This window comes from Carlito syrichta, unplaced genomic scaffold (assembly GCF_000164805.1).
Source record: "Carlito syrichta isolate Samal-C Ts95f unplaced genomic scaffold, Tarsius_syrichta-2.0.1 Scaffold313394, whole genome shotgun sequence".
Classification (NCBI taxonomy): Eukaryota; Metazoa; Chordata; class Mammalia; order Primates; family Tarsiidae; genus Carlito; species Carlito syrichta.
In genome coordinates this window covers 37,715-65,093 of record NW_007257490.1, presented here as the reverse complement: position 1 = coordinate 65,093, position 27,379 = coordinate 37,715, and the positions used below count along the sequence as shown (strand labels likewise).

The 27,379-nt window shown below is 34.7% G+C and overlaps 2 protein-coding genes across 2 annotated transcripts; both read right to left on the bottom strand.

Moving 5' to 3' along the window:
- Nucleotides 1-7,740: 7,740 nt before the first annotated feature.
- Nucleotides 7,741-8,679, bottom strand: LOC103272951 (olfactory receptor 52A1). The gene has a single exon (XM_008070413.1). It carries the CDS (start codon nucleotides 8,677-8,679, stop codon nucleotides 7,741-7,743), a length of 939 nt encoding a protein of 312 aa, XP_008068604.1.
- Nucleotides 8,680-16,727: 8,048 nt separating this feature from the next.
- Nucleotides 16,728-17,693, bottom strand: LOC103272957 (olfactory receptor 51I2-like). The gene has a single exon (XM_008070420.1). It carries the CDS (start codon nucleotides 17,691-17,693, stop codon nucleotides 16,728-16,730), a length of 966 nt encoding a protein of 321 aa, XP_008068611.1.
- Between the last annotated feature and the right edge of the window lie 9,686 nt (nucleotides 17,694-27,379).

Here is a 27,379-nt window from a genome sequence, read left to right as displayed (position 1 = left end):
TGTTCATTCATTGCCACTGTTTGGCCATTGCTTTTGGTTCCTATCAATGAACAGAGGTAGAAAAATATGTGTAAACACTCATATACACAATTATATAATTATTTGGGATGTATGAATATATATGTATATATCTTCCACTATTAAAATGTTAAAACTATATTTATAATTCCAATCAGTATCTAAACTTTCAAAGCTCATTCTAGTCTAAATTTGCTCATGTGAAGCTGTCTTCTCGAAAAATATAAATTAATCTTGTATTATCTTCAATTTTTTTCATTTATTCAAGTCTACAATACCCTGTGAGTAATCTCCAGATTACTAGCCAATATCACTGCGAAAAACACACATAAAATATGTTCAATTTGGGTTTGTACTACTCTTTTGCTACTAAGCAGTCAGTGAAATATATACACCTTGAGCTTATCTTTGAAAATATGTTACTTAATATTTAATTGAGAAATTGAGCATTTTCATCACTCCACAAGATCCTCTTATCATGTTCCTTCTCACTTTTACAGAAAAAAAATTTGGACTGATGTCACATATTCTAGACTATTATAAAAACAGAATAACAAAATGTGGACTGTTCAGTTACTTTACTCACCAATTTTTTAAAAATTTATGATCTTTGTCATTGGACGTCTTAGTAGTTGATTTTTTTAAATGAAATGTCTGATCAAGTGTTTTGCCCATTTTTGCCTTTCATTGTGGACTTGTAGTAATTATTTACATAATTAAATAATTATCACATATAATTTGAATATAAGTATTTTACATGATTCCACAGTCTGTGCATTAGTTATTAATTTTCTTAACAGTATAATTTTGTTGAAATCCTAATTGTAGATAGATTTTGTTTTATTGTTTCTGTGCCCTAAGAAAGAATTATTTGCAAATTCTCACTATATTAAAACATTTTATTTTTCCCCCTTTCTAGAAGATTTATTTTTGGCTTCTACATTATTCAAGTTGTATTCATAATTTGTATGATATAAAATCTATTTTGAAATTATGCACCTATATCTATAAACTATACATATACATAGAAAAGTATCTAATTGTGCAATACCATTTGTTGAAAAGACTTTTCATTTTCCATTTAAATGCTTTGACACTGTAAAAGTCTTTCACTTCTCTGGTTAGGAAGATGCTGCGGTATTTCATTCTTTTTTTTTTTTTTTGACTATTGTGAATGGGATTGCACTTTTAATTTGGGTCTTTGCCTGCTTATTGTTGGTATATAGGAATGCAACTCTCTTTTGCACATTTATTTTTTACCCTGAGATATTGCCAAAGTCCTTTATCAGTGCAAGCAGGCTTTTGACAGATTCTCTTGGATTTTCAAGTTATAGGATCATATCATCAGCAAAGAGTGATAACTTGACTTCCTCTTTTCCTATTTGGATACACCTGATTTCCTTCTCTTGTCTAATTGTCCAAGCTAGGACTTCCAACACAATGTTGAACAAGAGGGGTGAGAGTGGGCAGCCTTGTCTTGTTCCAGTTTTCAGGGGAAATGTTTCCAGTTTCTGCCTATTTAGCAATATGTTAGCTATGGGTTTATCATAGATGGCACTAGATGGCACTTATTATTTTGAGGTATGTTACTTCTATATCTAAGTGTTTGAGGGGTTTCATCAAGAAGGGATGCTGAATTTTATCAACAGATTTTTCTGCATCTAATGATATCATCATGTGCTTCTTTTTTTACATCTTGTTTTTACATCTTGAAGTATTTAACCCCAGTAAAAATGGCCATCATGAATAAAACAAACAACAACAGATGCTAGTGAGGATGCAGAAAGAAAGTAACGCTTCTATACTGCTGGTGGGAATGCCGACTAGTGCAGCCTCTCTGGAAGATAGTGCGGCGATTTCTGAAAGAAGTAGAAATTGACCTTCCATATGACCCAGCAATTCCCCTATTGGGAATATACCCGGAGGAACTCAATCATTCTACAAAAAAGATACCTGCACATGTATGTTATTGCAGCTCTATTCACAATAACAGAAACATGCAACTAACCATGCTGCCCATCCAAGCTAGACTGAATCAAAAAAATGTGGTACATATCCACAATGGAATATTATGCAGCCATAAAGAAGGACAAACATAGGGACTTTGCAGCAACTTGGACGGGTTTAGAGTCGATCATACTCAGTGACCTATCACAGAAACAAAGAACAGAGTACCAAATATTCTCACTCATAAGTGGACCTTGAACAATTATCATAATACTATAAGAAAGGGATTGGCAGTAGCAGGAAATTGCCAGGGGTGGGGGGATGGGATTGGCAGTTGAGGGAACCTGCTAGAGAAGGGAGGGGCACACCTCACCAAGAAGGGCACCTGAATAATCAATGTTTGCATACCTAATCCTGAATTGTAACCCACATCTTTAAAATAAAAAAAAAATTAAAGAAAGAATAAGGATAGAAAAAAAATGCTTAGACACTTTTGTATAAAACCAATTGACCATATAAATGTGGGCTTACTTGCAGATCCCTTATTTTGTTTCCTTAGTCTATAATCCTGCTAATACCACATTGTCTTATATAAGTTTATATGTCTTGATGTCAGACATTTTCATTACTGAAAGTGTATTATTTATTGTGAAGTTGCTTTGGCTCTAGGTTCTTCGAATTTCTATGTAGAATATAAAATTAGTCTCTCAATTAATGGCAAAAAGATTGGTATGATTGCATTTAAGACTGCTTTGAAACTTCAGATAACTTAATAGAACACTGCAATCTTAATAATAAAGAAATTTCCAATCAATGAATGTGGTACATCTCTCTATTTCTTTGGATGTTGTCCTTTTTCTCTCAATAATGTTTTGTAATTTTCAGTGTAGAAACCTTGTATTTTATTATATAATACTCATAAACATATCTAATGCATCTTATGTTTTATACTTTATGACAAATTAGTGTTATTCCTTACTATTTTGAATCCAATATGCAGATTTATATACAATTTTAACATGGATCTCATATCTTATAATCTTGCTGAATTAACTTATTAATATATGGTATTAATGGTATTTGTATACACCTGAGAATTGTTCATATTAAAAAGATATTGTGCTCATTGCAAATAAAGTTTGTGCAGTAGGCATTGTGTATGTCAATCTCAGACCTTGCACACAGGAGTCAACAGTTAATGTTCTCTGTTCCTATTTCTTTATTCTTTTAACAGTCATCATCTAAAAGACCCAAAATCTTGGAATATGGGGCAGGGGTATTTATCAGAATCCCACCATCCTTTCACTTTCAGATTTGACATCTTGAATTAAATGTCTTTCTTTTCTAAGCACTTGCAATTACACCAAAAAGTTTTGTTGGAATTCTATTTGGCATTGCTTGAAATTTTTAGCTAAATTTAAGAAGTGGCATCTTAGCACTTCAATAATTGTAAAGTAATTCCTACAAGTTTGTTTTCCTTGTTCCAATGCCTTTCTCTAGTGACTTTTACACCATGATAGCCTGAGAGGCAAGATGGAATGGGAAAGAGCTACAGTTGTCTGCTGTCTGCCTTGGGTTTTTGTGATGCTTAATTTTATGTCAAGTTGACAGGGCATGGTGCTATTTGGTCACACATTATTCTGCATGTTTCTGAAGTTAGTGTTTCTGAATGAGACTGACATTTAAATAAGCAAACTTTGAGTAGAGCATCTTGCCCTCCACACAGTGCCATTCAAGCAGTTAAAGGTCAGACTACAACAAATGACTAACTTTCTCCAGTCAAGAGGGAATTCTGTCAGGAAATCACCTCTGGAGTTAAATTACAGCATTGATGCTTTCCTGTGTCTCCAGCCTGCTGACTGACCCTGCAGATTTTGGATTTGCCAGCTCTATAACAGCATGACCCAAGTACTTAAAATTGATCTATTTCAGACGCATGCGTGTGTGTGTGTGTGTGTGTGTGTGTGTGTGTGTGTGTGTGTGTGTGTGTGTTTTCTTTGGTTCTGTTCCTCTGGAGAATCCCTATTAATACAGGTTCTGAACAAATTTAGAAATTATAACTAGAACTAATAAGTCAAAATATTGCCCTATATTTTTAATATTGTTTAAATGTAGCAATACAGCTTAGTACAAAGCCAAATGGGTCTGTGAACTAAACCATAAAGTAGGTTGATTTACCCTTCAGTTGAGGGTGTAACTGATATCAGGACTTCATTCCCATATTGGTGTAAAGACCACTCCAGGAAGATCAGCACAGAAGTCCTGCTGCCAAAAGATAGTTCTTCACCAAGAAGCAGAAGGATGAAAATCAACCAAATGTTGAAGATTATTTTTCCAAAACTGAACATTTAAAGGAAGGACTGCAAAAAAGTCAAAAGGATCAATGTGTGATTGTTTTCTTGCTGGAAAGGCAACACTGAGAGTGAGAAGAATAAACTATTTTCCATAACAGGGAAAAAAAAATCTCCAGTATTAAGCCTTTTTTTTTTTTTTTGTCCAAAGTTACTTCTACGAGGAAATACCAGTAGTCTATTAGAAAGCCTTTTTTTGAAGTCTTGAGGAATAAACTCCTTGAAAATAATTAAATAAATATTTATTCACCAATTTTTAAACTGAAGAAGAAAATAAATGGAAACAATTTAGAAAACTGAACAAGAAATACAATAAAGTACTTCACGTAAAGAGTGTACAAATGGAAGAAAAAGACAACAGCACAAATATTTCACTTTGTTAAATGCTATCTGTAAGAAGAATTATTTTTACCTATTAGACTGTTGAAGTTTAAAATGTCAAAAATAAACAATGTTGTTGAGAATTCAGGCAAATACATTATTTTGGCCACTGTTAAAATAATGTAATTTCTTTGGAAGTTAATTTTGGAATTTCTGGAATTCTTGAAAATTACTCATAACAAAATGTATTTTTCTTTTTGATGCAATTTTATGTTCAATAATTTTTCCAATAATTGTTCTGGTTCAACTGTATGAGAGGATAAAAGCCCTTGTTATAATATTTTTCTTTTAAAAACCCAATTTTTTTCTATTTTCTGTTAATAGTTCTGTTTGGAAATAATTCTGAAATTTGAAGACTACAATTATTGAACAATCTGGATTCTGGGCTGGTTATTTTATGAGATAATCAAAGATGGTGCAAATATTTTGCAGTTCCACATTGTGTCTCTATATTGGTCTTATATTCCTACATATTTTCAGGACAGCTGCCTAAATTAGTAAATGTTACCTATTTGAATTCTTCCCCAAATAAACTTAGAACTATAGTGGGCCACTATATCTGGCCTGCTATCTGTTTTGCATAGCCCACTGGCTAAGAATAATTTTTTTAAAGATGAACATTTGTAATCAATTTGATCATAGGAAAATTCTAACTTTTAGCTGCACTCAAGTAAATTGTTACCCGATAGAGGTAAAAAAATGAATTCCATCCTTCTATTAGCAGACCTGTTTAAAAAAGAAAAAATATACAACTAGTATTATTATCAATATATTTTGAATTAAATAAAAAATATTTTTGTGAACATATATTTTCTTTTTGGTTTTACAAATACCTACATAATATTTTTGAATTTGTCTCTTTGCCCACAAATACCTACATAATATTTTTGAATTTGTTTCTTTGCCCACAAAGTCTATTTATTATTTGGCTTTTTATATAAAAGTTTGCTGAAACCCTGACTAGAATGTTATCAAATAACCTCTAATGTTATTTTAGTTTTATTGTTAGGGAAATGATGTTACCTAAGCGCAACAATTCTGTCTGATAATATTTCAGATATCTTTATATTATTCCAGTCCCCAGAAACCCAGTCACCAAAACCAGAGTAGACATCAGGTATATGACAAGCAATACACTATGTTTTATATATATCATGATTCTAATCCGGTTGATCAAAATACGAACATCTGAACACATGAAAATATATTTTTTACAACCTTTAAAAAGCAATCTATGACTTGAGGTTTTTCAAGAACATTTAACTAGCCATAAATTCTTAGGAATTTGATTTTAGATAATCCATTACACCTCTTCATTAATATAATAACCTTGACTCACTTTAAAGCATGATATTTTACAACTACTGAGAGAGTATGCTGCCACATGCCCAGACACACACACACGCACACACACACTGCTGTTCTTGTAGAAAACAAACCAACCCTCCAATGACACATTATAGCTTTCAGAATAAAATCCAGCAACTTTACACAGCATTTATATCCATTTGTGAAATTCATATTTTTCTTGTCTCCCTAAATTTTACCATGCCCTTCAACCATATTGAAACAACTGTGCAATTGTTTTAACCCACATTCTTTAGTTTAATTCTCCTCTATCATCTACCAAGCATGGTGTGTCTTTATTTCCTTGGGAACTCATTCACCATTGTTCAAGAATCAGGCTACCTAGCTGAATAATTAAATAAAGCAAATACAACTCTCCTGATTTCTGTTAGATGTCAATGTTTCATTTTCTTTCTTAACCCAATATTCCATCTGTACCTCTAATATTTCTCTCATCTCTCCCCTGCCGGTCTCTCTTTCTCTTTCTCTTCCTTTCTTTATCTTTCCCCCAAAATATACAGCTACAAAAGCATAAGATTTGAGTACTGTGTCAGGGTATTATTATGCCATTTTTCTTTAACATAATATGCATAATATTATAGGGTTTTTTTATAACACTTGAATTAATAAAAAGCAAATATTGGAGATAGCAGAAAAAACATTGATACATAAAGTGAAATATCTGGTTCTCATATTTTGTGATTGAAATTCTCTGAATGAACCTGGAAACGTATTTAAATTTTTAGACTGTATTGTATCATAATATCCATAAAGTTTTATTTTAAAAACACAGTTAAGATGTTGTTTTTCTGGTTTATTTTATTTATTTTTATTTATTTACTTATGCATTTATTTTCTGCTCTGAAGTCAGCTTATTGTGGGCATCTGGAGAGGTCTGGGCCCGATCTGAGGCCATAGAGGTGGACTAGACTTCAAGGACACTCCCTCAACGTGGTGTGCCCCGGACACCCCAACTACACTCCTTTGCTGCACCCCGGGTGGGCCTGGCGCTGTCTCCTCCTACCCAGGTGCTGGGCTCTCCCCTGCAGGACTGGGTCCCCTCACCGTTGGTGGGCGGGTGTTGTCCTGCTTGGCGGAGGCTATACCCAGAGAGGATGGTGAGGGCGGGACGCCAAGGTTCCCCAAGGGCTAGCTCCCACACCCTGGGAAGAACAGCCAAGGATAGGGTGCTGTGCACATCACGGCCCTGGCGCTAAATGAGGGGCAGATAGGTGTGCCCACGGGCCAAGGCCCTGGATCAGCCGGGAGTCCCTTAAATGATTGTGATGCTCAAGAAAATGAGAGTCAACTTGTTTTCATTGAGATCCTGGCCATTTCAGAACAATGAGAACTAGATACATATATATTCAATGACCGATACATAATTCATAAATCTTCCTGAAAAAATAATTCTTAGAGGTAGAACTCAACTAAGGACTACAAGTTAAAAGAGATAAATATATAATCACTATGTTGCTCTTTTCACGTTTCTATTCTTTTACTCAGGCAAAATTCACAACCCCATGAGTGATAGCTTTCATGGGCTATCATGATCTGAAATCAGCTATCATGCTGACAAATTTCACAAACCAATTAAAGTAAAACTTTAAGCATCTTTAATAATGTGTATTTTGTTTTGTTTTGAGATAGGGCATCTATTGCAAAAGAGAACAGCATGAAAGTCTTAAGACTGATTTTATGAACAGAGCATCTTTGCCACATGAATGCGAATCTGCTTGGTCTTTACACCATAGACAAGTGGATTGAGAAATGGAGGGACCAGCAAGTAGATACTAGAAAATAGGATGTGGATATAAGGTGGTATGTGGGAACCAAACCTATGTGTGAAGAAGGAGAAGAAGGCAAGGAGGTAGAACTGGAGGAAGACGCAGACATGAGGGATGCAGGTATTGAATGCCTTGAACCTGGCCTCCTTCTGGGGCAAATGAAAGACAGTGATAAATATCTGGATGTAGGACAATGTGATGCATGTGAGGTCAAATCCTGCGACAGTGAAGGCCACAAACAAACCGTAGATTTTGTTGATTTGGACATTTGCAGCAGCTAGTTTCACAATAGCCATGTGCTCACAGTAGGAGTGGGAGATGACTGTTGTGTGATAAAATTGAAACCGGCACTTTATGAGTCCTAGGCATGGGGCTACAAGCATGGCAGCCCTGAGCACAACCACAGTTCCTATTTGAGTGACAAGCTGATGGGTGAAGATGGTGGTATGTCGTAGAGGGTAGCAGATAGCCACATAACGGTCCAGGGCCATGGCCATCAAGATGCCTGACTCCATACACTGAAATGTGTGGATGAGCCACATTTGAAGTAAGCAGGAATTAAAATAGATTTCAGGAATATGAAACCAGAAGATTCCAAGCATCTTGGGCATAATGCTGGTAGCAAGTGCAATATCGGTGGCTCCTAGCATGCCTAAGAAAATGTACATGGGCTCGTGGAGACTACGCTCTGATTTGATGATGATCAGAAGCAAGGAATTTCCAATTAAAGCAATAAGATACATTACACAGAATGGAATCCCAATCCAGCACTGCACAGACTCCAGACCTGGGATCCCAATGAGAGTCAACACAGAAGGCATGTAGACAGTGATGTTGGAAATTGACATAGTGTCCTATGTCTCCTAATTCAAAATAAATTTTCAGTCTATGCGATTGTTCCTCTTCTACTTTCTGTTTTTATCCTAAGTCGTCATATGGATTGTGTCTGATTTTGATAGACATATAAGACTATAAGACTTATCTCAAGAATATTATTGGCATAGAAAAAAACATATCCATGGGGAACATCACTGTTTCCATGGAGTACATCCACAAACTGTGCCAAAATGAGCTGTTATGTGCACGGGACATTGCCTGCATTATTAGGAATAGCAAACACCTGGGTAAAGGATTAAATGACTGATTTCTGTTACTTCTTTTCCAGACCTGTGAATGACAAAAAAAAAGATAGACTTGGTTATTTTTCTTTGAAATTGCATTTTAGTCAGTGTTTTATCTCTTCACACCACATTTTAGTTACTCCTCTATTACTGTATTATTCCCAATTTTCTTTGGAAATAGCTTAGACCAGCAAATTCTCAGAATTTGACCAACATGTTAGTGTAAAATGTTCCTTATGAGAAAGAGTAGAGATGGAAATGGTTGACATCCAAAACATAATATATTTATCTTTATCTTCAGAAGAATATGATGGAAATACTTTAGAAAAGATCATTTAAATCCATGTGTTTTTAATGAGTCTGGGCCAGACCTCCTTGTCACTCTTTAGACTTATTTAAATGTATAAAAAATTGTATTTTATTTTGCCTATATATATATTTTTTAAACTTTTACTTTTTTATTTTAAGGATGTGGGGTACAATTCAGGGCTAGGTATACCAATGTTTGTTATACAGGTACCCTTGTTGATGAGGTGTTTGGTGCTGAGCTATCTGCCAATATGCCAGTATGATACTGTGGACACCTTTGGGATCACTTTTTAAATTAATTGAGCATTTAGAATAGTTGAAATTTTGCTTGTAATGCATCACAGATCATTTATTAGTTATAAAGAGAAAATGTTAATTTTGCATAGGAGAAACTTGGTAGACACCAACTTCACTGAGTGATGAAAGTTGAGATAATAGCTCTAATAATAGAACTAAATGAATCTCAAGCTATCTGCTATGAGGCACCAAGAAGGACACAGTATGGTTTCTTTGGTATTCTTGGTTTAAGTGAATAATCAAGTTTCTAACAATGAGTTAATATCAAACTGAGGGACATTCTGTCAGAAAAAAAAAGGGAAACAATCACATAGCTGAAATTCTGTGATATTCAGATACTTTATACTTGATACTTTATAGAATACTCAGAGAGGAAAAGTCATTAGGACACAAAGAGTTGACAGCAGCAATGCAAGGGACAAAAGGATTCACTCCTGATAAAATATTGAATACAGAAAAAAAGTTTCCTTAGTCAAAACCAAGGCTAATTTCCTAGGTTTAAACTGTTCAAAGCTATCATTAGCATGAGATGAGACCAATATAGTTCATAAATTCTTCATGAAGTACAGATAACCCAAAAACTTGTATAGTTTTGCGAGTTCAGACACAACAAATTTATAGAAAATAAAGAAGTGAAAGAGCAGATTCCTGTAAGAAGTCAAATATAGAACTAGACAATCATGAGGATATAAAAAATAGTTCAGAAGTAGGCTATGGAAAAATTGAAGAAAATTTAATTATTTTTCAATTTCACTGATGACTGAATTTTCTGAAAACTTTGACTGTTTATTCATTATTTGAAAATGTTCTAATCAAAATCATCACTTTTTAAAATTACATATTTTGATGCAAGACATTTTCAAGTTATATATTAAAGAAATATTTATGATTCAATGAAAAATAAGGTTAGGTTATTTCATTCACTTCTTTCCTTCTCAATATAGTTTATCTTAGCAAGCTCACAAATTAGCTAACTATACCCATTCAATGTCAGTAATATACCAAAAAATCAAGAAGCAACTGTGATTGATACTGCTAACCTCAAGTGAAAGAATTAAGTTAGCAAAGGACATTTTTTGACAGTATGACAGGAAGGCTGTATCAACTGACATGTATTTAGGGTAAACCAATCAGTCGACAAAATAGTGTAATTTTCAGAGTTTGCTCCCTATTCTTAATTCTATGACACCTCTATCCATAGGTGACTGACTCTAGCAGGGGCAAAATTTTTATTCCTCAAAGATAGTCACAGTTAGAATAGGAATACATATTTTTAATTTTTAATTTTAAAGATGTGGGATACAATTCTGATTTAGAATAGGAATCCTTTAAGAGTAATCACAATGTCTGACTTATTCCAGAGTAAGGAGTTGATGTGTGAGCATTAAGTGACAGGCACAGATAGCGAGGTGGCATTTGGGAAAGTATGTAAGTTCCCGATTAGTTGGATGGAGTTATTGTTATTGGAGAAACTTTTAACAAAAATTACAAAGATAAATTTGGGATTAGTGAGATTTAATTCGTAATGATTGTTGGAAACTGGTTTTGTTCTTACCAGATGTTTGAATAAGATTGCTCGATTTTCACATCATTATTTCTCATGACTCACCAATTCTTCTCCTTCAAGGATTCCAGCCTCATTCCCTGGAGTTTTGTTCCAGCAGTGGCTCTACTTTCTGTCTGTGCTTCTGTGTAACAGTACCCAACTAATGTCATAAACTCTAATATATTTGGTGCTGGGATATCTGCCAGTACGATACTACGTACACCTCTGGGATTATTCTTTACACTTTTCTTTAGTCTCCATAATACGGACATGCTTCTTCTTTTGTAAGTCTGTCTGACACCATATCTGTGTGTTTATTCCCCAGAAAAACTCACAGCAAGGCCTGTAATTCTGGAACATAGCACAGATTTCCTGAGCCCAAACTGGAGAAGAAAGCCGCCAGCCACCAATTTAATGTTCTTTAGTAAATGTGTGAAGAAGGAGGAGGAGTTACAAACATGAAATGAGAGATTTCCTAGTCACTAGCCAAAACCATGAGGGACCCAGCAAATTTTAAGTCAGCTCTCTTGGGTTCATTGACACCGAATATCCCTGTAATTATTTCTGAACATACAGAAATATTCTCATTCTCTATTTTCTTTTCCTCCCTGAGCTAAATACAGAAAATTTTACATATGCAAGTTTTCTTTTTACAAGTTGTGCTTTTTTCTTTGTTAAATGTTTCATTCATATTTTTATTTTACAGTTGTGGGGTACATATGAAGATTGACTGCATAAGTAAATTGCTTGTAGGTTGTTTTTTATTCTACTGTTCCTATTTGCAAAAATCTAAAGTCCACTTAAATGTAGATATGTTCATTTTTCTTTTTTAAGTTTTCAAACAAAGTCCATTAGCAAAAGAAGAGAGAAAAGAAAGAAAGAGAGACATGCCAGAGTTGGTGGCATGGGCGAGAGAAACTGTCAAATGTAGTTATGCTTCTATGCCAATTTCATTATATTTAAATAAATATCTCTGTGACACTTTCACTGAGCCAAATCTTTTTCTTTCAAGAAAGAAAAATCTGTATCCATAACTATTATTTTGTTATACATTTACCTACCAGAATTCTTTATCCTCATTCCTTTCATTTTTATTTTATTGAAGCTGTTTTTTTATTTTTTATTTTTTTGGTATATTCATGAACTGTCTCAGAATTAAAAATTATTATGGGCATTTCTAAATCCTAAAATGTGAAGCTTTTAATAAGTTGTTGAATATTTGACTAAACTTTTATCCACCTCTCCCTTTCTCTTTTTCTTTCTTGCTACCTTTCTTCTCCTTTCAAAAAATAGTCGCTATATGCCTACTATGTATGAGAGAATATGTCTTGTGTGCTGAATTGAAGGAAAAAAAAGAAATAACACATACCTTTAACTTAAGAGTAATATGAGAATATGGCTTAGAACTTCATTTATTATAAGATTGTCTAGTAAATGCTAAGCAAGACTTATGCACAGGAAATTTTTCTCCTTGATATTTTTAACTTGGTTTTTAGACTTCCTTGTATGTTGCTAAGAGGTGCATTCTTAAGGCTCCACCAACCAATTTAGCCTAGTTTACCATTTGGTTTCTTCCTCTTCTTCTCTTCCACTAATTTTATTTAAATTTGGGGGCTCTCCAAAGTTCCATCCTGGGTCCTTACTTTCTCAAACAAAGCAAATTTGCTAATAATTCCATCTACTCAAAATAATTTAGATATCATCGTTGTATACCAAGTCCTATAACAATATTTTTAACTCACATTTTCTTCTTTGGTTTCAAGTGAGTAGGATCAGCCTGTCTTATCCAAATTTTAGTTCATGCTTTATATATTTTGAAATATAGTCACTGACTACTTCATTTAACTAAAAGGTGTGTAATTTTTTTTCTTTACATGTAAATTTTGGAAATACTTTTACACAAAAATCAGTTTCTGTCCTTCTTGATTTTTTGGTTTGTCTACTGAATATTTCTGAATTTATCTTTATTAAGGTAAAATATGCATATATAATTCACCATCTTTACCATTTTCATGTGTACAGTTCAATGGCAATAAATAATTATCCAGTATTTTTTTCCTTCATCATCTCTTTCCCTCCTCTTCCCATCTTTTGTTAACCACCAATTTACTCTATCCTCACAGAGGTAATTTAGCTTCCACCCATGAGTGAGAACACATTCGTGGATATCTCACTTAACATAATGGCCTTCAGTTACTTTTATGTTGCTTCAAGTGACAGAATTGCATTCTATGACTAAATAATCCAGAGTGTCTATATACCACATTTTCTTTATTAATTCATCCATTGATGGGGATTTAGGCTGATTCCATTGCCAGAGACCTGCTCCAGCTGGGTTCAGGGTACCCCAAAGGTGGAGACGACATCGGCGATTGGGGGGAAGAAGAGAGAAAGAGAGAGAGAGAGAGAGAAAGAAAGAAACTGGACTCGGTTCTAGTGCAGAAGCGATGTGTGTTATTGGGAATTACAACGGGTCTTTTATACACAAAGTCAGATGTGGGAGGAGCGTTCCCCACCCATCAGAAACCTTAATCCATGAAAACTTAATCAATGATTGCCTTTAAACCCTTTTCATATGATAATCTTAAAATCCCATAACAAAGGATATCCTAATCCGTGACTGACATATTCTATAAACCTTTTTCATCCTAAACTGATTGATTTATGCCAAGTTAAACAATTCTATAGAAGCTTAAGTATTTACTTTGCAAATGAAAGTGGCCCATCCCAGAATGTTTGGAATGTGGCCCAGTCCAAAGTTCACAGTGGGCTACCTGCAAGTAACCCAGCTGCATTCTTTCAACAAAATGGCTGTCTTCTAAAACTGTATTCTACAAGTTACACCTTCAGTAAATCCTAAGATCATGACCCAGAAGCCTGTGACCAATACTAAGGCTCTTAGATGTGACACGAGTTTGAATTATAAGTTGTGTGAAAGCCAAAACTGCAGTTTGTGGAAGAATGGGAGCAATGAGCTTCTAAAGTTAGCTTGTGTCCATCCCGGTCTCAGAGTTTGTATGTTTTGAGCTCACAGGAGCTTAATCTGGTTAATGCTGAGTAAAAAGGGGGAGGAAATGGGGTCAATAGCTCCCGAACACATCCTAGTGGTCTCGGGGTCAACGGCCCTTCCTGATCCCTAACACTCAGTGGGCCTCCGTGGCTGGCTCCCGACATTCCATATTTTGTCTATTGTGAATAGTGTTGCAATACATATGGCAGTGCAGATATTTGGTTGATATAATGATGTCATTTCCTTTGGAATATATACACATAGTGAAATTGATAAATTATATGGCATTTCTATTTTTAGTTTTTGAGGAACCTCCATAAAGTACCACATAATGGCCATACTAATTTACATTTCCATAACAGTGTAAGAAGTTTCCTCTTTCTTCACATCCTCGTCAACATCTGTTAATGCCTTTAATTTTGCTACAAGTCATTTTAACCAGGTTGAGACAATACTGCATTTTTGACTTCTTTATGCTTCTGTTCTACATCTGCAGCGCATGTGGAAAATATTGATAATTACTGTGTACGTTTGTTCTGTGTATTAAATGAGCTCACCTACATAAATCACTTATTACGGAACACTATACTTTTGTCAAGGAAATTTATTACTTTAACTTTTACATTTTTGAGCTTAAAATTAGGATATAGTAATCAGACATTATGAAATTTGGGTATGTGACAGACATATTTTAGTAAGATTTGGTGATAAAGTAATGGCTTAATAAAATAAAATTATTGAGCAAATTTTACTAGGACTATACTTGCTAATTGTTTATATGCGTCATGTCATTTAATCTTCAAGACTATTAAAGCTAGACTTTATTTTATTATCTTTATACAAACACGGAAGTTAAATTCAAACAGGAAAAATTACTAGCAAGATTTCACAGTTACTAATACAAAGATAGCTAAGATTTGAACTTAAGTATATCTGATTCAAATGTACAACATCAAATTGTAGATCTTGTTCTTGAATGTTCAACTTTTTCATTGTGTGACATTGTAAATTTACATAAATTATCCATTAGTTTCTTCATTTGTACAAATATAATAATAATAATATCTACTTTACATGGTTGTAATGAAGATTACCAATAATTACTGTTAAGAAAGAGCTTCTGAATTACCCCCAACATTTGAAGATTTGTTGATTTACAAGGCTTACCCAATTTTGTAATCCCACTACATTGAACACTTTCAAAGGTGTTTTACAGGTATGAGATGTTTTTAAGTCTATACATCAAGTGAATTAGATAAAAACAGATGTGCATGTAAGTGTGGCACCGCTCACTACTTTATACACTTATCATTTGTTCTGAGAATAAAACTCTTCTTAATTATCTGTTAATTATTCAAGACTGTGTGGTTTATGAGGATACTCACTATGGTTATAGACAGTCAAAATTATCTAGAAAAACAAATGAGTTAAGTTCTTGCCCTGGCTGAGGGATTACCTCAGGTTCTTCCTTCCCTTTATACTATCCTGTTGAATAGAGGTGTGTCTACTATTGAGTGCTTTATGTCAACCAATGCTATTACAGAGGTGGAACTTTCTTTTTCTTTTCTTTTTATGTTTTTTAAAAATTATTTTCTTCTAAAATAGTATTTTCAGAGACCTGTTTTTTTTTTCCTAGCCATTAGCTTATTCAAAATATAATGGTTTTCAAAAGCCAAACACTTTCTGACCTATCCTTCTGACCATTTGAAAGTTATCTTTGCTTCATGGTACATGTTAAGATTTAGTATCAGCACAATGTGTGTAATTTTTTAAAAAGAGTTCTTCTTATAAAATTTTAAACCATACAAACTAAACAGAATATTATAATGAACACTTATGTACCCATAACACAGTTTCAACAATTATTGACATTACGTATCTTCCATACTTCCAACAGCTATGCAATTTAAAAATTGTCATTATTAATATTATTACAATCTTTCTTTGTCTTATTATCAGTCTTATTCAGAAATTTATAGGTAAAATTGGCATACTCTGAAACGCCCAAATCTTAGCTATACCATTTTTACAAATAAATATAATCATGTATGCTACATCCTAACACAACATAAAGTATTTCCATCTCACCAGAAATTGTCTCATATCTTTCCCCAGTCATTCTTCCATCTTTACACGAATCACAGATAAGCATTGTTTTGAATTTTGACATTAAATTAGTTGTACTTGTACTAATCCTTTATATACATGTAATAATACAATATACTGTATTTTGTCTCTTGATTATATTCACTCACAAATATGTATTACTAACTTGAATTTGCTATCCCGAAACACAAACCTCCCCAGGACCCTTTCTCCTTAAGCCCTGAATGAAATGTCACTGAACTGGGTATGCAAGGATTCAACAGATAAAGAGGGTCTGAACTAGGAAAAAGACCATGTCCCATGCCTCCTGCTACAATTTTACTTCAAAATAATGACAGTCTCTATTCTCAAGGGAATGTGTAAAACTATTTTTCTTTTCATTATATACTATATCTTAAAGCTCATTAACAAGCAATAATAATAAAATTTTTCACATTTGCAAAGTTTATATCCAGGTAATAAAATCTGATCCAGATTCCTGTGCTCTCAATGTGTTGTCCATTTCTATTAGATCTCACTCTTCTTCCTGCATAAGGTACGAACAACGCTATTGCGTATTTCCTTAGTTTTGATGCTATAGACAATGGGATTGACCAGAGGTGGAAAGAAGAGGTAAGCATTGGCCATGAGAGTCTGGAGGAGCGGAGGTAAATGCCGTCCAAAGCGGTGCATCAAGGAGAGGCTGATCATGGGCACATAGTAGACAAGCACAGCACATATGTGTGATACACATGTATTGAGTGCTCTCCATCGCCCTGCTCCAGAAACTATTTCTAGGACAGTGTGAAGAATCAACACATAAGAAACCACAATGAGCAAAGAGTCCAGCACAAATGTAGAAGTAATGACGAATAGACCTAGGATGCTATTGGGACGTGTGTCTCCACAAGGCAATTTGATCAGATCTGAATGGAGACAAAACGAGTGTGTGAGGCTATTGTGGCCACAGAAGGGCAAACGTTTCAGGAGAAAGAGCAGTGGGAGCATGAGCATCACACTGCGCAAAGCAATGGCAACACCCATTGCAGTGATGCGGGGAATTGTCAGGATGGTTGTGTAGTGCAGTGGACTGTAGATGGCCACAAAGCGGTCCACAGACATTGCTAAAAGGACACCTGACTCCATGAGTGTAAACGAGTGCATAGAAAACATCTGGAGCAGGCAGCTACCAAAACTAATATCATTAATGCCAAAGAGAAAGATGCCTAGCACTGTGGGCATGGTTGAAGCAGAGACACCAAGCTCAACAAAGGCCAGCATGGCCAGAAAGTAGTACATGGGTTGGTGCAAGGCAAGGTCAATCCGGATGACGTGAAGAATAATGCCATTTCCCAAGAAGATGATGCTGTACATCAAACAGAAAAGGATGGAGATCCACAAATGTTCTGCCTCCAATCCTGGGATGCCAACAAGAGTAAATGCTGCAGGTGTAAACTCTGTGGAACCATTGAAAACATCGTGGCGAGACTTCATCTGAACATATTGGGAAGCATATGGAGACTGGAATATATAAATTTCAGAGAGGTTATTGCACATCAAATTTTGAGCTTTGAGTGATATTTAAGACATTTCCTTTTAAAAAGAATGAAAAATTTATTTTTCAAAGCAAAAGCACATGCAATCCACAGTGAATGGAAGAGAAAACTAATTAGACATGCAGAATGTGTTTCAACATGAGCTACGTGCCAGACAGAGAAGGTATTAACAAAAATCTCAAGCTAGGACATTTATGGCAGTGAAAGAAAGTGAAAATAAGCATAGATATGACAGATTCATATGGAAATAGGTCCAAAGTGACCTGTGACTTGTGAATTGCAAAGGGAGTAAATGAGCATCAAAAGTAATATAATACTAATAGAGAGCATTCATGGTTCCAACACTTAATGAACTTGTGATCTTAGGTGGGGGCACATAAGTTATCTGAGACCCAGGTATTTGATATAAACACAATGATAGTGATATAAAATAATATACATATATTGTTTATTAGAATATTTGGAACCTAGTAAATATTCAACACATAAGATAAAATAGCAATTTAATATATTAGAACACAAGGTTAGTTTTTCCAGCATAGAGCATTTTCCAATTTTTTTTTTAAACTCACCAGTTTGCTCTTTCTCCACCTGCTCTCCATGGAAGATTGGGAAAACTACACTGTATTTTTCAGGAGAATCAGAGTCCTCTCCTGGACCCTGGAGTCAGGACACGGAGCAAAACCAGAGTCATCAGTATCTCACAAGCCATGTGTGATGTTGAGGCTGGGATGCAGGGTTAGGGGTTTTTATCTGAGAACTAAGTTTATTAACACTAACATTTAACTCATCTGTAGTAGAGATTTAGGTGTTAAGATTAGGGGTGCTAAAGATGGAATTCAGGATAGGGCTCATGGATGGAGATGATGACTAAATGCAACAGCTTCCTTTCTTGTTGGGCCAGAGCTCTTGGTTAGAGATAATCCATGAAATGTAATCAATTTTTAACAATCAGCTCTCCAAATACAAATGCCTTGATTTGAATCAGCTGCCAATTTCTACGATTTAGATATTTCTACTGTAACCAATTTCAAACTATCAATGTGACATCACTTAATGCATAGCTGAGTGCTGCATTAATCAGCTTTCTCAAGCTGGTGCAGGCCAGCACCAGTGTACTATTAGTTATAACTATAGCAAATTCTAAAGTTCAGATACTTACCGGTGGAAATGAGAGTCAGCAAATCAATCCATGCATCTCATTTGTTATGTTTACTTCCAACTGATCTATGCACATAGTTGCTATCTTCCCTTATATGTGCTTGGCTGACAGAGAGTCAGGAGGAAACAGAATTCCTCCAGGAGCAATTAACAACAACAAAAAAAAAAAATCCTGAAAACCTTCAGGTATATTATAGAGGAGGGAATGATTCCCATTGATAAGCATGAAAAGGAATATACATAAGAATATACACACCAATGAAAACTACAAAAACAACACATTATTAATTATATAAACCATTCATTACAATTTAAATATAACACATATTGCTGATATTTTGCATATATTTCCCTCCCTCTTGTCTTTCAACTTTATTAATTTTTTCATATAAAATTATGTTATACATAACTTTTATGTATTTAATTTAGCATAGTTTTCTTTATAACACTTTTTATTCTTAAGAAGGTATTTCATACACCAACTGAAAAATAAATACATAGTTGGAGCTACAGATAGAACTACAGACAGAGATAGAGAGGGTATAAATAGTGATAGAGTTGCAGAGACAGCAACAGTGATAAATAGAGGTAGTAATAATAAAAGAAAGCAGAAAAAAGACAGAGATAGAGAGAAAAACACTTGATTCCACATGACATTTGTATTTGTCTTGAGGATTTGGTGATTATGGGTTTTTTGGTTTGTTTGTTTGTTTTTTTGAGTTGGAGTCTCACTCTGTCGCCCAGACTGGAGTGCAGTGGCCGCTTCCGGCCACTGCAGCCTCGACCTGCTGGGCTCCGGCGATCCTTCCGCCTCAGCCTTCCAAGTAGCCGGAATTACAGACATGCGCTACCACGCCCCGGCTGATTTTTTGATTTATTGTCTCGCTGCCCAGACGCGTCTCGAAGCCGCGGGCTCAGGCAATCCACTCACCTCAGCCTCCCAAAGGCGTGGGATTACAGGCTGAGCCACCAAACCCGGCGATTATGGGTTTTACTTAATCATTCTAAAATGTAAGCATAATGTTTTTCAATTCTATGTACCAAATTGTGGTCTAGTCTTTTCTCAACCATTTTGAAAGAATACAGCTATTGTACTTTAAATTATCACATTAATATGGATCTATTTCTTTATTTTATAGCCTGCTCTTTGATCTGTGTCTACTTTTGTTTTTTATGTATAAGTCCATATCTAATTAGTCAAGTTATGCTTTTAAATTGTTATAATTTTTATGTTTATTCTTTTAAACAAGGATGAAAATCCAGCATGTTTAAACATTGAGCAATGACTTAAATATAAGAACTAAAACCACAAAACTTTTAGAAGAGAACATATGGGTAAATCTTCAGAAATTCTGATTCAACAATAGGTTTGTAGAGGCAACATTCAAAGCATGAGAGGCAAAAGAAAAGATTTTCTTTCCAATATTTCTTCTTTGTGAAAGGACAGTAAAATGATTAGACTAAAACTTTACTCCTTCTACTGAAGTATTAATTTTTGCATCAAAAATTGGTAGTTATTATTTAATAACTGCTTAGTATATGTCAACATGTATTTTTGCAGATGATCCATTTTATAAAAGAACACAAAAAGATATAATTTCACATCAACTTCAGCTAAAGTGAAGTCCAGTACCCTATGGGTCGAGACTGAGGAAAATGAGAGATGATTAAATACTCAGAAGAATGAGAACCTTCTGCAGTTTCCTGACTTTTTAATTTTTTTCTGGTGTAATTTTCTACATGCCTTCATTGAAGATGGCAGAATTTACTTACTTGTGTTTTCTAGGCGCCTAAATATTTTAAAAATTTGAGAGGAGAAAAGGTAAAGGCAAGAAGTTGTCCAAAACATAGATAGAAAATCTGAAACTATTTATTTATACCTCTTTCAAGGGGTCTCTTGGGCCTGAGATTTTCAGCCCAAAAGGACTGAATTTTACTACTGCCGAAGGAGCTTGCCCAGAGCTGATTCTGGCACATAGTCCACAGGAAGAAGCATCTCTGCATTCTCTTCCTCTACAATTTGTACAACTTTTTCTTTGGCTAGCATTTTCACATTCCCAAGTTAACACATATAGATACATAACCGGGTCATTTTTGCATGCCAGAGTCTCATGCTACTGCAGCCGTGTTCTGTTCCCCTAGAGTCATCTCCAAAAATAGGTTGTCATCGCTACGTGTGGGAGAGGGATTGTATGTTTCTTAGAAGGCATTTTAAAAATAGAGTCTCTCATCATATTTATTTTGAACTTTTAAGACCCCTTGGCTTCTCTTCTTTTTCACTGGTCACATGATAGAATGGGTCAGCATCAGAATGGTCAAAAAACTGTCATGAGCTGCTATAGAAATTTTGCTCTTTTGGCGGACACTTTAATATAGTGGGGAAAAAAAAGACAAATTCCGTGACGTTCATAGAATTAAAAACTGACTCCTTGCAGATGAAATAAATTATGGAGGAAGATGTGTTCTCATTAACTTCCCTTCAGTAAAATCTTCCAAATATCCATAATTTTCTAATATTTTCAATAACTCCTTGTAAACATTTTTTCACCAATTTTAGTAAAATGTTTTTAAGTATGATGTGTGACCATCAGCTGAACTTCATTGATGATAAATTCATAGGCAAATGCCCCAATTCTCCAGTCATCTAGACATCCTTATGATCTCTGAGTGAGAGAGGCCATATCTTATCACATAAGTGTAAGATCGATATGGCAAGAGAGACTCAGTGTTCCGAGACTAAGTGTTCCATGTGTTTCAGATGTGTTACATTCAATAGTCTCAAAACTATAAATGATAGTTAATTGGATAGTTTCTTCTTGATGTCTTGGATAACAAGAACAATAGCTATCTTCTCATGTGTCCTTGAAAAAAATTTAAAAGAACCAAAATATATTGGAGGAGAAAAAAAGTGAGAAAAGACAGTAAAGATTTAGATGACAGTTGAAATTGGTGTCTGTGTCTGACTGTCTGGTAATGACCAGAAAAACAAAGAGTAGTATGCATGGTATACTCGTCTAATAACTTATTCTGGTAATTTGAAAACTTGGGGACTATAAAGTATTAGAGTCATGCGTCCCTTTATTAATAATGATTTGGGTTTGGGTAATGATTTCAGGTACATATAATAAGGAAGAGAGTAGTAATCAAACCTGTTACTACTTTAAAACATACCTACAGGCCAGAAGTAGTGGCATATCTGTGATCCTAGCACTTTGGGAGACTGAAGTGGGAGAACTGCTTGAGACCAGGAATTTGAGAACAGCCTGGGCAACATAGTGAGACCCCGTTTTACAAAAAATGTAAAAAATAAAAAAACAATTAAAAAGTAAAATACACTTCCGATAATGTCCTATGCAGATGGAATAATTATTATTCATGGCATTCAATATATTTAGTCTCCCTTACACAGTTCTACAGTTTATTATCTGAAATTCTTGGCCCATATGTTTTAGAAAAGTAATTTGCCAAATGTTAGAAAAGTTTCATGATTATATTCTTGATCTTGATATCAAGTGACAAAATTACTGGAGTCTTAGTGAGGCCCTCATAATCTTAAAGATAGATATTTTTGTAGGGAATGTACAAATATTTAACTATGGAGGATAAATAAAATTATAAGTATCTTCATGACAATTCATATTTGTACTGACCTTAGATAATTGTTTTATAGGCAAAATAGAGTCCTGAATGCTAGCACTTAATCCAAAAAAGTGAAAGAGAGGAAATGAAACGAAAGCCTTCATCTTATTACAGAAACTAAGTAGGGATATTTCAAGAGAGAAGAACCAGGTAGTCCTTAATTTGAGTAAGTAATTTTGACATAATTGAATCTCTGCTTTCTTCCCATTTGTGAGACAATGCAGTCGAGAATTAGTTCCAGGAAAGAGAGCAGAACTATTCATTTTTTTATGTTTGCTTTGGGGCTGCAGTTTCTCGGTGGTTGGAAACCATATTTCTGCAACCTTTCAGTTTTCTCAAAATAGTTTGTCTTGCCACAATGAAGAACAGCTGTAGCGGCAGTGACTATTCTTCCCAGGTGGAGTTGGTGATTTATTATGTAGGGGATCTTTCTGGGCAGAATCACTTATGTAGTATCTCTTAGTTTGGCTTATGAAAGGTTATTAGGTACCATGTTTTGAAGAAGGATATATCAAGATTTATCAAAGGTTTGTTGCAGTTTGGCCACTTTCTAATATATGTGTTGTGCAGAGACTAACTTGCATAGAGGTCCATGTAACTGCTTGTATTAAAACAAACAGACTAGCCGGGCTCGGTGGCTCAGCCTATAATCCCACGCCTTTGGGAGGCTGAGGTGAGTGGATTGCCTGAACCCGTGGGTTCGAGACCCGCCTGGGCAGTGAGACCTCATATCTACAATAAATCAAAAAATCAGCCGGGCATGGTAACTCATGCCTGTAATTTCGGCTACTTGGAAGGCTGAGACAGAAGGATCGCCGGAGACCAGCAGGTCGAGGCTGCGGTGGTCGGGAGCCGCCACTGCACTCCACTCTGGGCGACAGAGTGAGACTCCAACTCAAACAAACAAACAAACAAAAAACAAACAGACTTTAATCCTTTGTTTTGTTGTGTTTGTTTACATTTTAGTTATTTTATTAGATTTTTGAATTGTAAGAATAATGCATTCATATAACAAGTTAAACAATAAAAGGTTTGTAATACAAGCGTTAATAATCTCTCCTTCCTTTCTATAATATTCAAAGTAATCAAAATGGGAGTGAATAATTTCACTTCTCTTTATGCTCAAAGAGACAGGAAATCTTTATCTGAGTTTGTATTATCTCAATGAGAAGACACCAAATGTTTCATTTAGCATCTCAATTATCTTTAACTTAATAAATCATGAATATTCTCCAGTTCATTCAATATTAATCAATTTCTTTATTTGTCACAGCTGCCTAATACTAAATGAATGGATGTACCATAGTTTATTCACTTTTTGTCTATTCTTAAATATTCATATTTGATTGAGAAATAATGATGAAGAGAGAAAGATATAATATAGAGATGATTATTTTTCAATAGTCAAATAAAATAGGTTAACAGAGTAAATGGTGGATGATTATGAGCATACTTAAATAAAATGTATCAAGCAGTATGCAGTTACAGTTTCTCTCTGCCTTTTTGCAGCTTGATAGCTCTATTTTTCATTGAATAATATTCTATCCTATGGATGTATCACAGTCAGTTTACCCATGTATCTTGGTTGCTTCCAACTTTTGGCAATTATGAATAAAGATTCTGTAAACTATTTGTGCATATATCTTTGTGTGTAAATCAATTTTCAATTCATTTGGGTAAATATCTAGGAGAGTGACTGCTGGGTGATAAGATAAAACTGTATTTAATTTTGTAAAAAACTGCAAAACGGTCGTCCAAATTGGCTGTGTTATTTTTCATTTGTATTAGCAATAAATAAAAATGCCTGTTGCATCCTTGTCAGCTTTTTAAAATGTCAGTTTGGGATTTTAGCAATTCTAATGGGGGTGTAGTAATTGTTGTCTTGTTGTTTTGACTTGCAAATTCTTAATGACATGATATTAAGCAACTTTTCACATGCTTACTGCAGTCTGCATATCTTCTTTGGTAAAATGTCTGTCAGATTTTTTGCCACGTTTTGAATTAAGTTGTTTTGTACTGTTAAATTTTATAAATTCAGCCGTGCTCGGTGGCTCAGCCTGTAATCCCGCGCCTTTGGGAGGCTGAGGTGAGTGGATTGCCTGAGCCCGCGGGTTCGAGACCCGCCTGGGCAGGCGAGACCTCATCTCTACAATAAATCAAAAATCAGCAGCAGCGCGGCAGTGTGCGCCTGTAATTCTGGCTACTCGGAAGGCTGAAGGGGAAGGATCGCCGGAGCCCAGTAGGTCGAGGCTGCCGTGGCCGGGAGCGGCCACTGCATTCCAGTCTGGGCGACCGAGTGAGACTCCAACTCAAAAAAATAAATAAATAAATAAATAAAATAAACAAATAGATAAATTTTATAAATTCTTTATATATTTTGTATAAAAATCCTTTATCAGAATACATTTTACAAATATGTTCTCAGTTCATGGCTTATCTTTTCATTATCTTTATTTATTGTGAAACTTAACTTGATTTTCTTTTTTGTCCTGGGTACTTGGTGCCTATGTGTTCTATTTGCTCTCTTTCCGGAACTCCTATAAGTAAGCTGTTGATGTTCCTGGATTGGCCCCGGTTTATTCTTCCGAGTCCCCTCTATTTATTTGTTGTGCTTTTGTGTATTTTATTAATTTTATCTCTCAACTCTTCTATTGGCTTTTATTTCATCTCTTGAATTTTTAATTTATAAATATTTGTCATGTTCTCTAACTATTGTTATTAATACTACCCTGTTCTTATATCAAGTATCTATAATGCGAGATTATATTATTGAGAATATTAATTATGGACTTGCTTTCTTTTTGAGTTTTATTCTCTGCCCTGAATAAGCTTTGTTCCCCCAAGTAAATTCTGTTTATTAAAATGTGTTCTGAGCATGTAATGCTTGTGTTGATAGAGTTAATCACATTCCTGAAAATCTTTGTCCATTCATATTTTAAGGTGAGACTTTAAGAATTTGGTAGGGATTTCTATGAACATGGTGTGATTTTTTTGTCTGACCAATTACTCTAGAGGCTGATCAGAAAGGGGCTCAGCCAGACCAGTGGATGAATACTAATGCTAATAGTTGTTAGTCTTTTCTTTTGAATAAGTTTTTACAAAAAATAATTGTATTATCACCTAACTATTGAATATAAGTCTGGTTATCAGCATTTTAATGGATGAATGGGGGAACTTGTTCCATGGGCCTCAGTATTCAATATGTATTCTTTTACTTAAGATCTTAAGATCTCTCTATTTCATGCATTATGCCTCACTCCTTTGTATATAATGTTCCAATGCCTGACTCATCCTTGATTTGGTTTGTACAGGCACCATCTGTTTTGCCAGAACCAGCCAAGAGTGGGCCTGGCTACTTTAATCTTTTTCTACCATTTCATCCTCATCTCTCTAAATCCCTTATAAGTAACTCCTGTGCTTACCAGAAAAATGTTCTGTACAGATAATATTTCTTCTCATTGGTATCCTCTCTGTAGGCATATAGATTTCAGATTATTCCACCTTGTTTTTTAAAATATCATCTTAATATCTTTTTGTAAACATATTTATAATGTAATTATAAAGTACACCACTATTATTTCCTCTCACAATGTCTGTTTGTACACCTGTAGTTTTAGTAGAGTCTAAAATGTAGCAGAAATAAACACATGTATTCGATGTGCCAGTTTATGTGGAAATTGACACTTTTACTCATACTCCTTAAAATTGTATTTTATTATTAAATTAAGTACAAAATATCACAATACAGCTTGATAAATTTACACAAAATTAACAAAAATTTTATCAAGCTCTCAGCCCAAAAAAGAGAACATTACAAGCATTGGGAAAACTAAACACAAATTCTGATTCAGTAGAACTAGAGAGGAGCCTGAGAAGCTGCATTTCCTATGTTCACTCACATGGTGCTGAGACTGCAGGACCAGAAACCACACTTTCAGCAGAAAAGCTTTAGGACATCAACTTCCACTGCATAGGCGTTCTTGGCTAAATTCATTAAAATTTCTTCAAGAATCTTTCTAGAAAACTGACATCATTTTATTTCTCTCATCTAGAAGTCTTTATTCATAGCTCTAGAAGTTTCTCCCTTCTTCAAGTAGTAGTCACAAATATCCTACGGAACAGAGACATGGCCTCAGGTAGAACATCTTTTAAGTCTATTGAACAAGATTTTGACAGGTTTAGGACAATAGGGAAGTGTAATGTAGAGGGACCATCTACCTGTGGACTTATTATACACAGATCTTCATACTAAAATCACATTATAATCCCCAGCTTGTCCTTTCAAATCTAAGAATCACTGATTTCTCCCAGTCTCTGGACCTTAACTTTTTGGTGTGAGAGTAAAATTAATAACAACTGAACCAACTAGACTTTCTGATTTTCTGAATTCTACTTTTGTCACCTTACTCCAAGCAGTATCCTTCAGTTTTATCCTTAGTATCTTTCACTTCATTTAAGGGAGAGATGTATAAAAACATGATAATCAACCTACAAGAAAAGCAAAAAGAAGAGAACCTGTAAAACTGGTTCTTAGAGGAAGAACTCAACCAAGATCTAAAACATAAAAGAAACATTATATATTAATTGTATGGCTCTTTTCACTTTTCTCATTTTCTTTACTAAGGTAAAATTCACAACCATCATTAAATGATGTCTTTCATGGACTACAATGATCTGAAACCAGCTATCATACTGACAAATTTCACAAACCAATTAAATGGAAAAATCAACCATCTCAAATAATGCATATTTTGTGTTGTTTTGTTTTGATATATGGCAACTATTTCAAAAGAGGAAAGCATGAAAGTCTTATTAAGATTGATT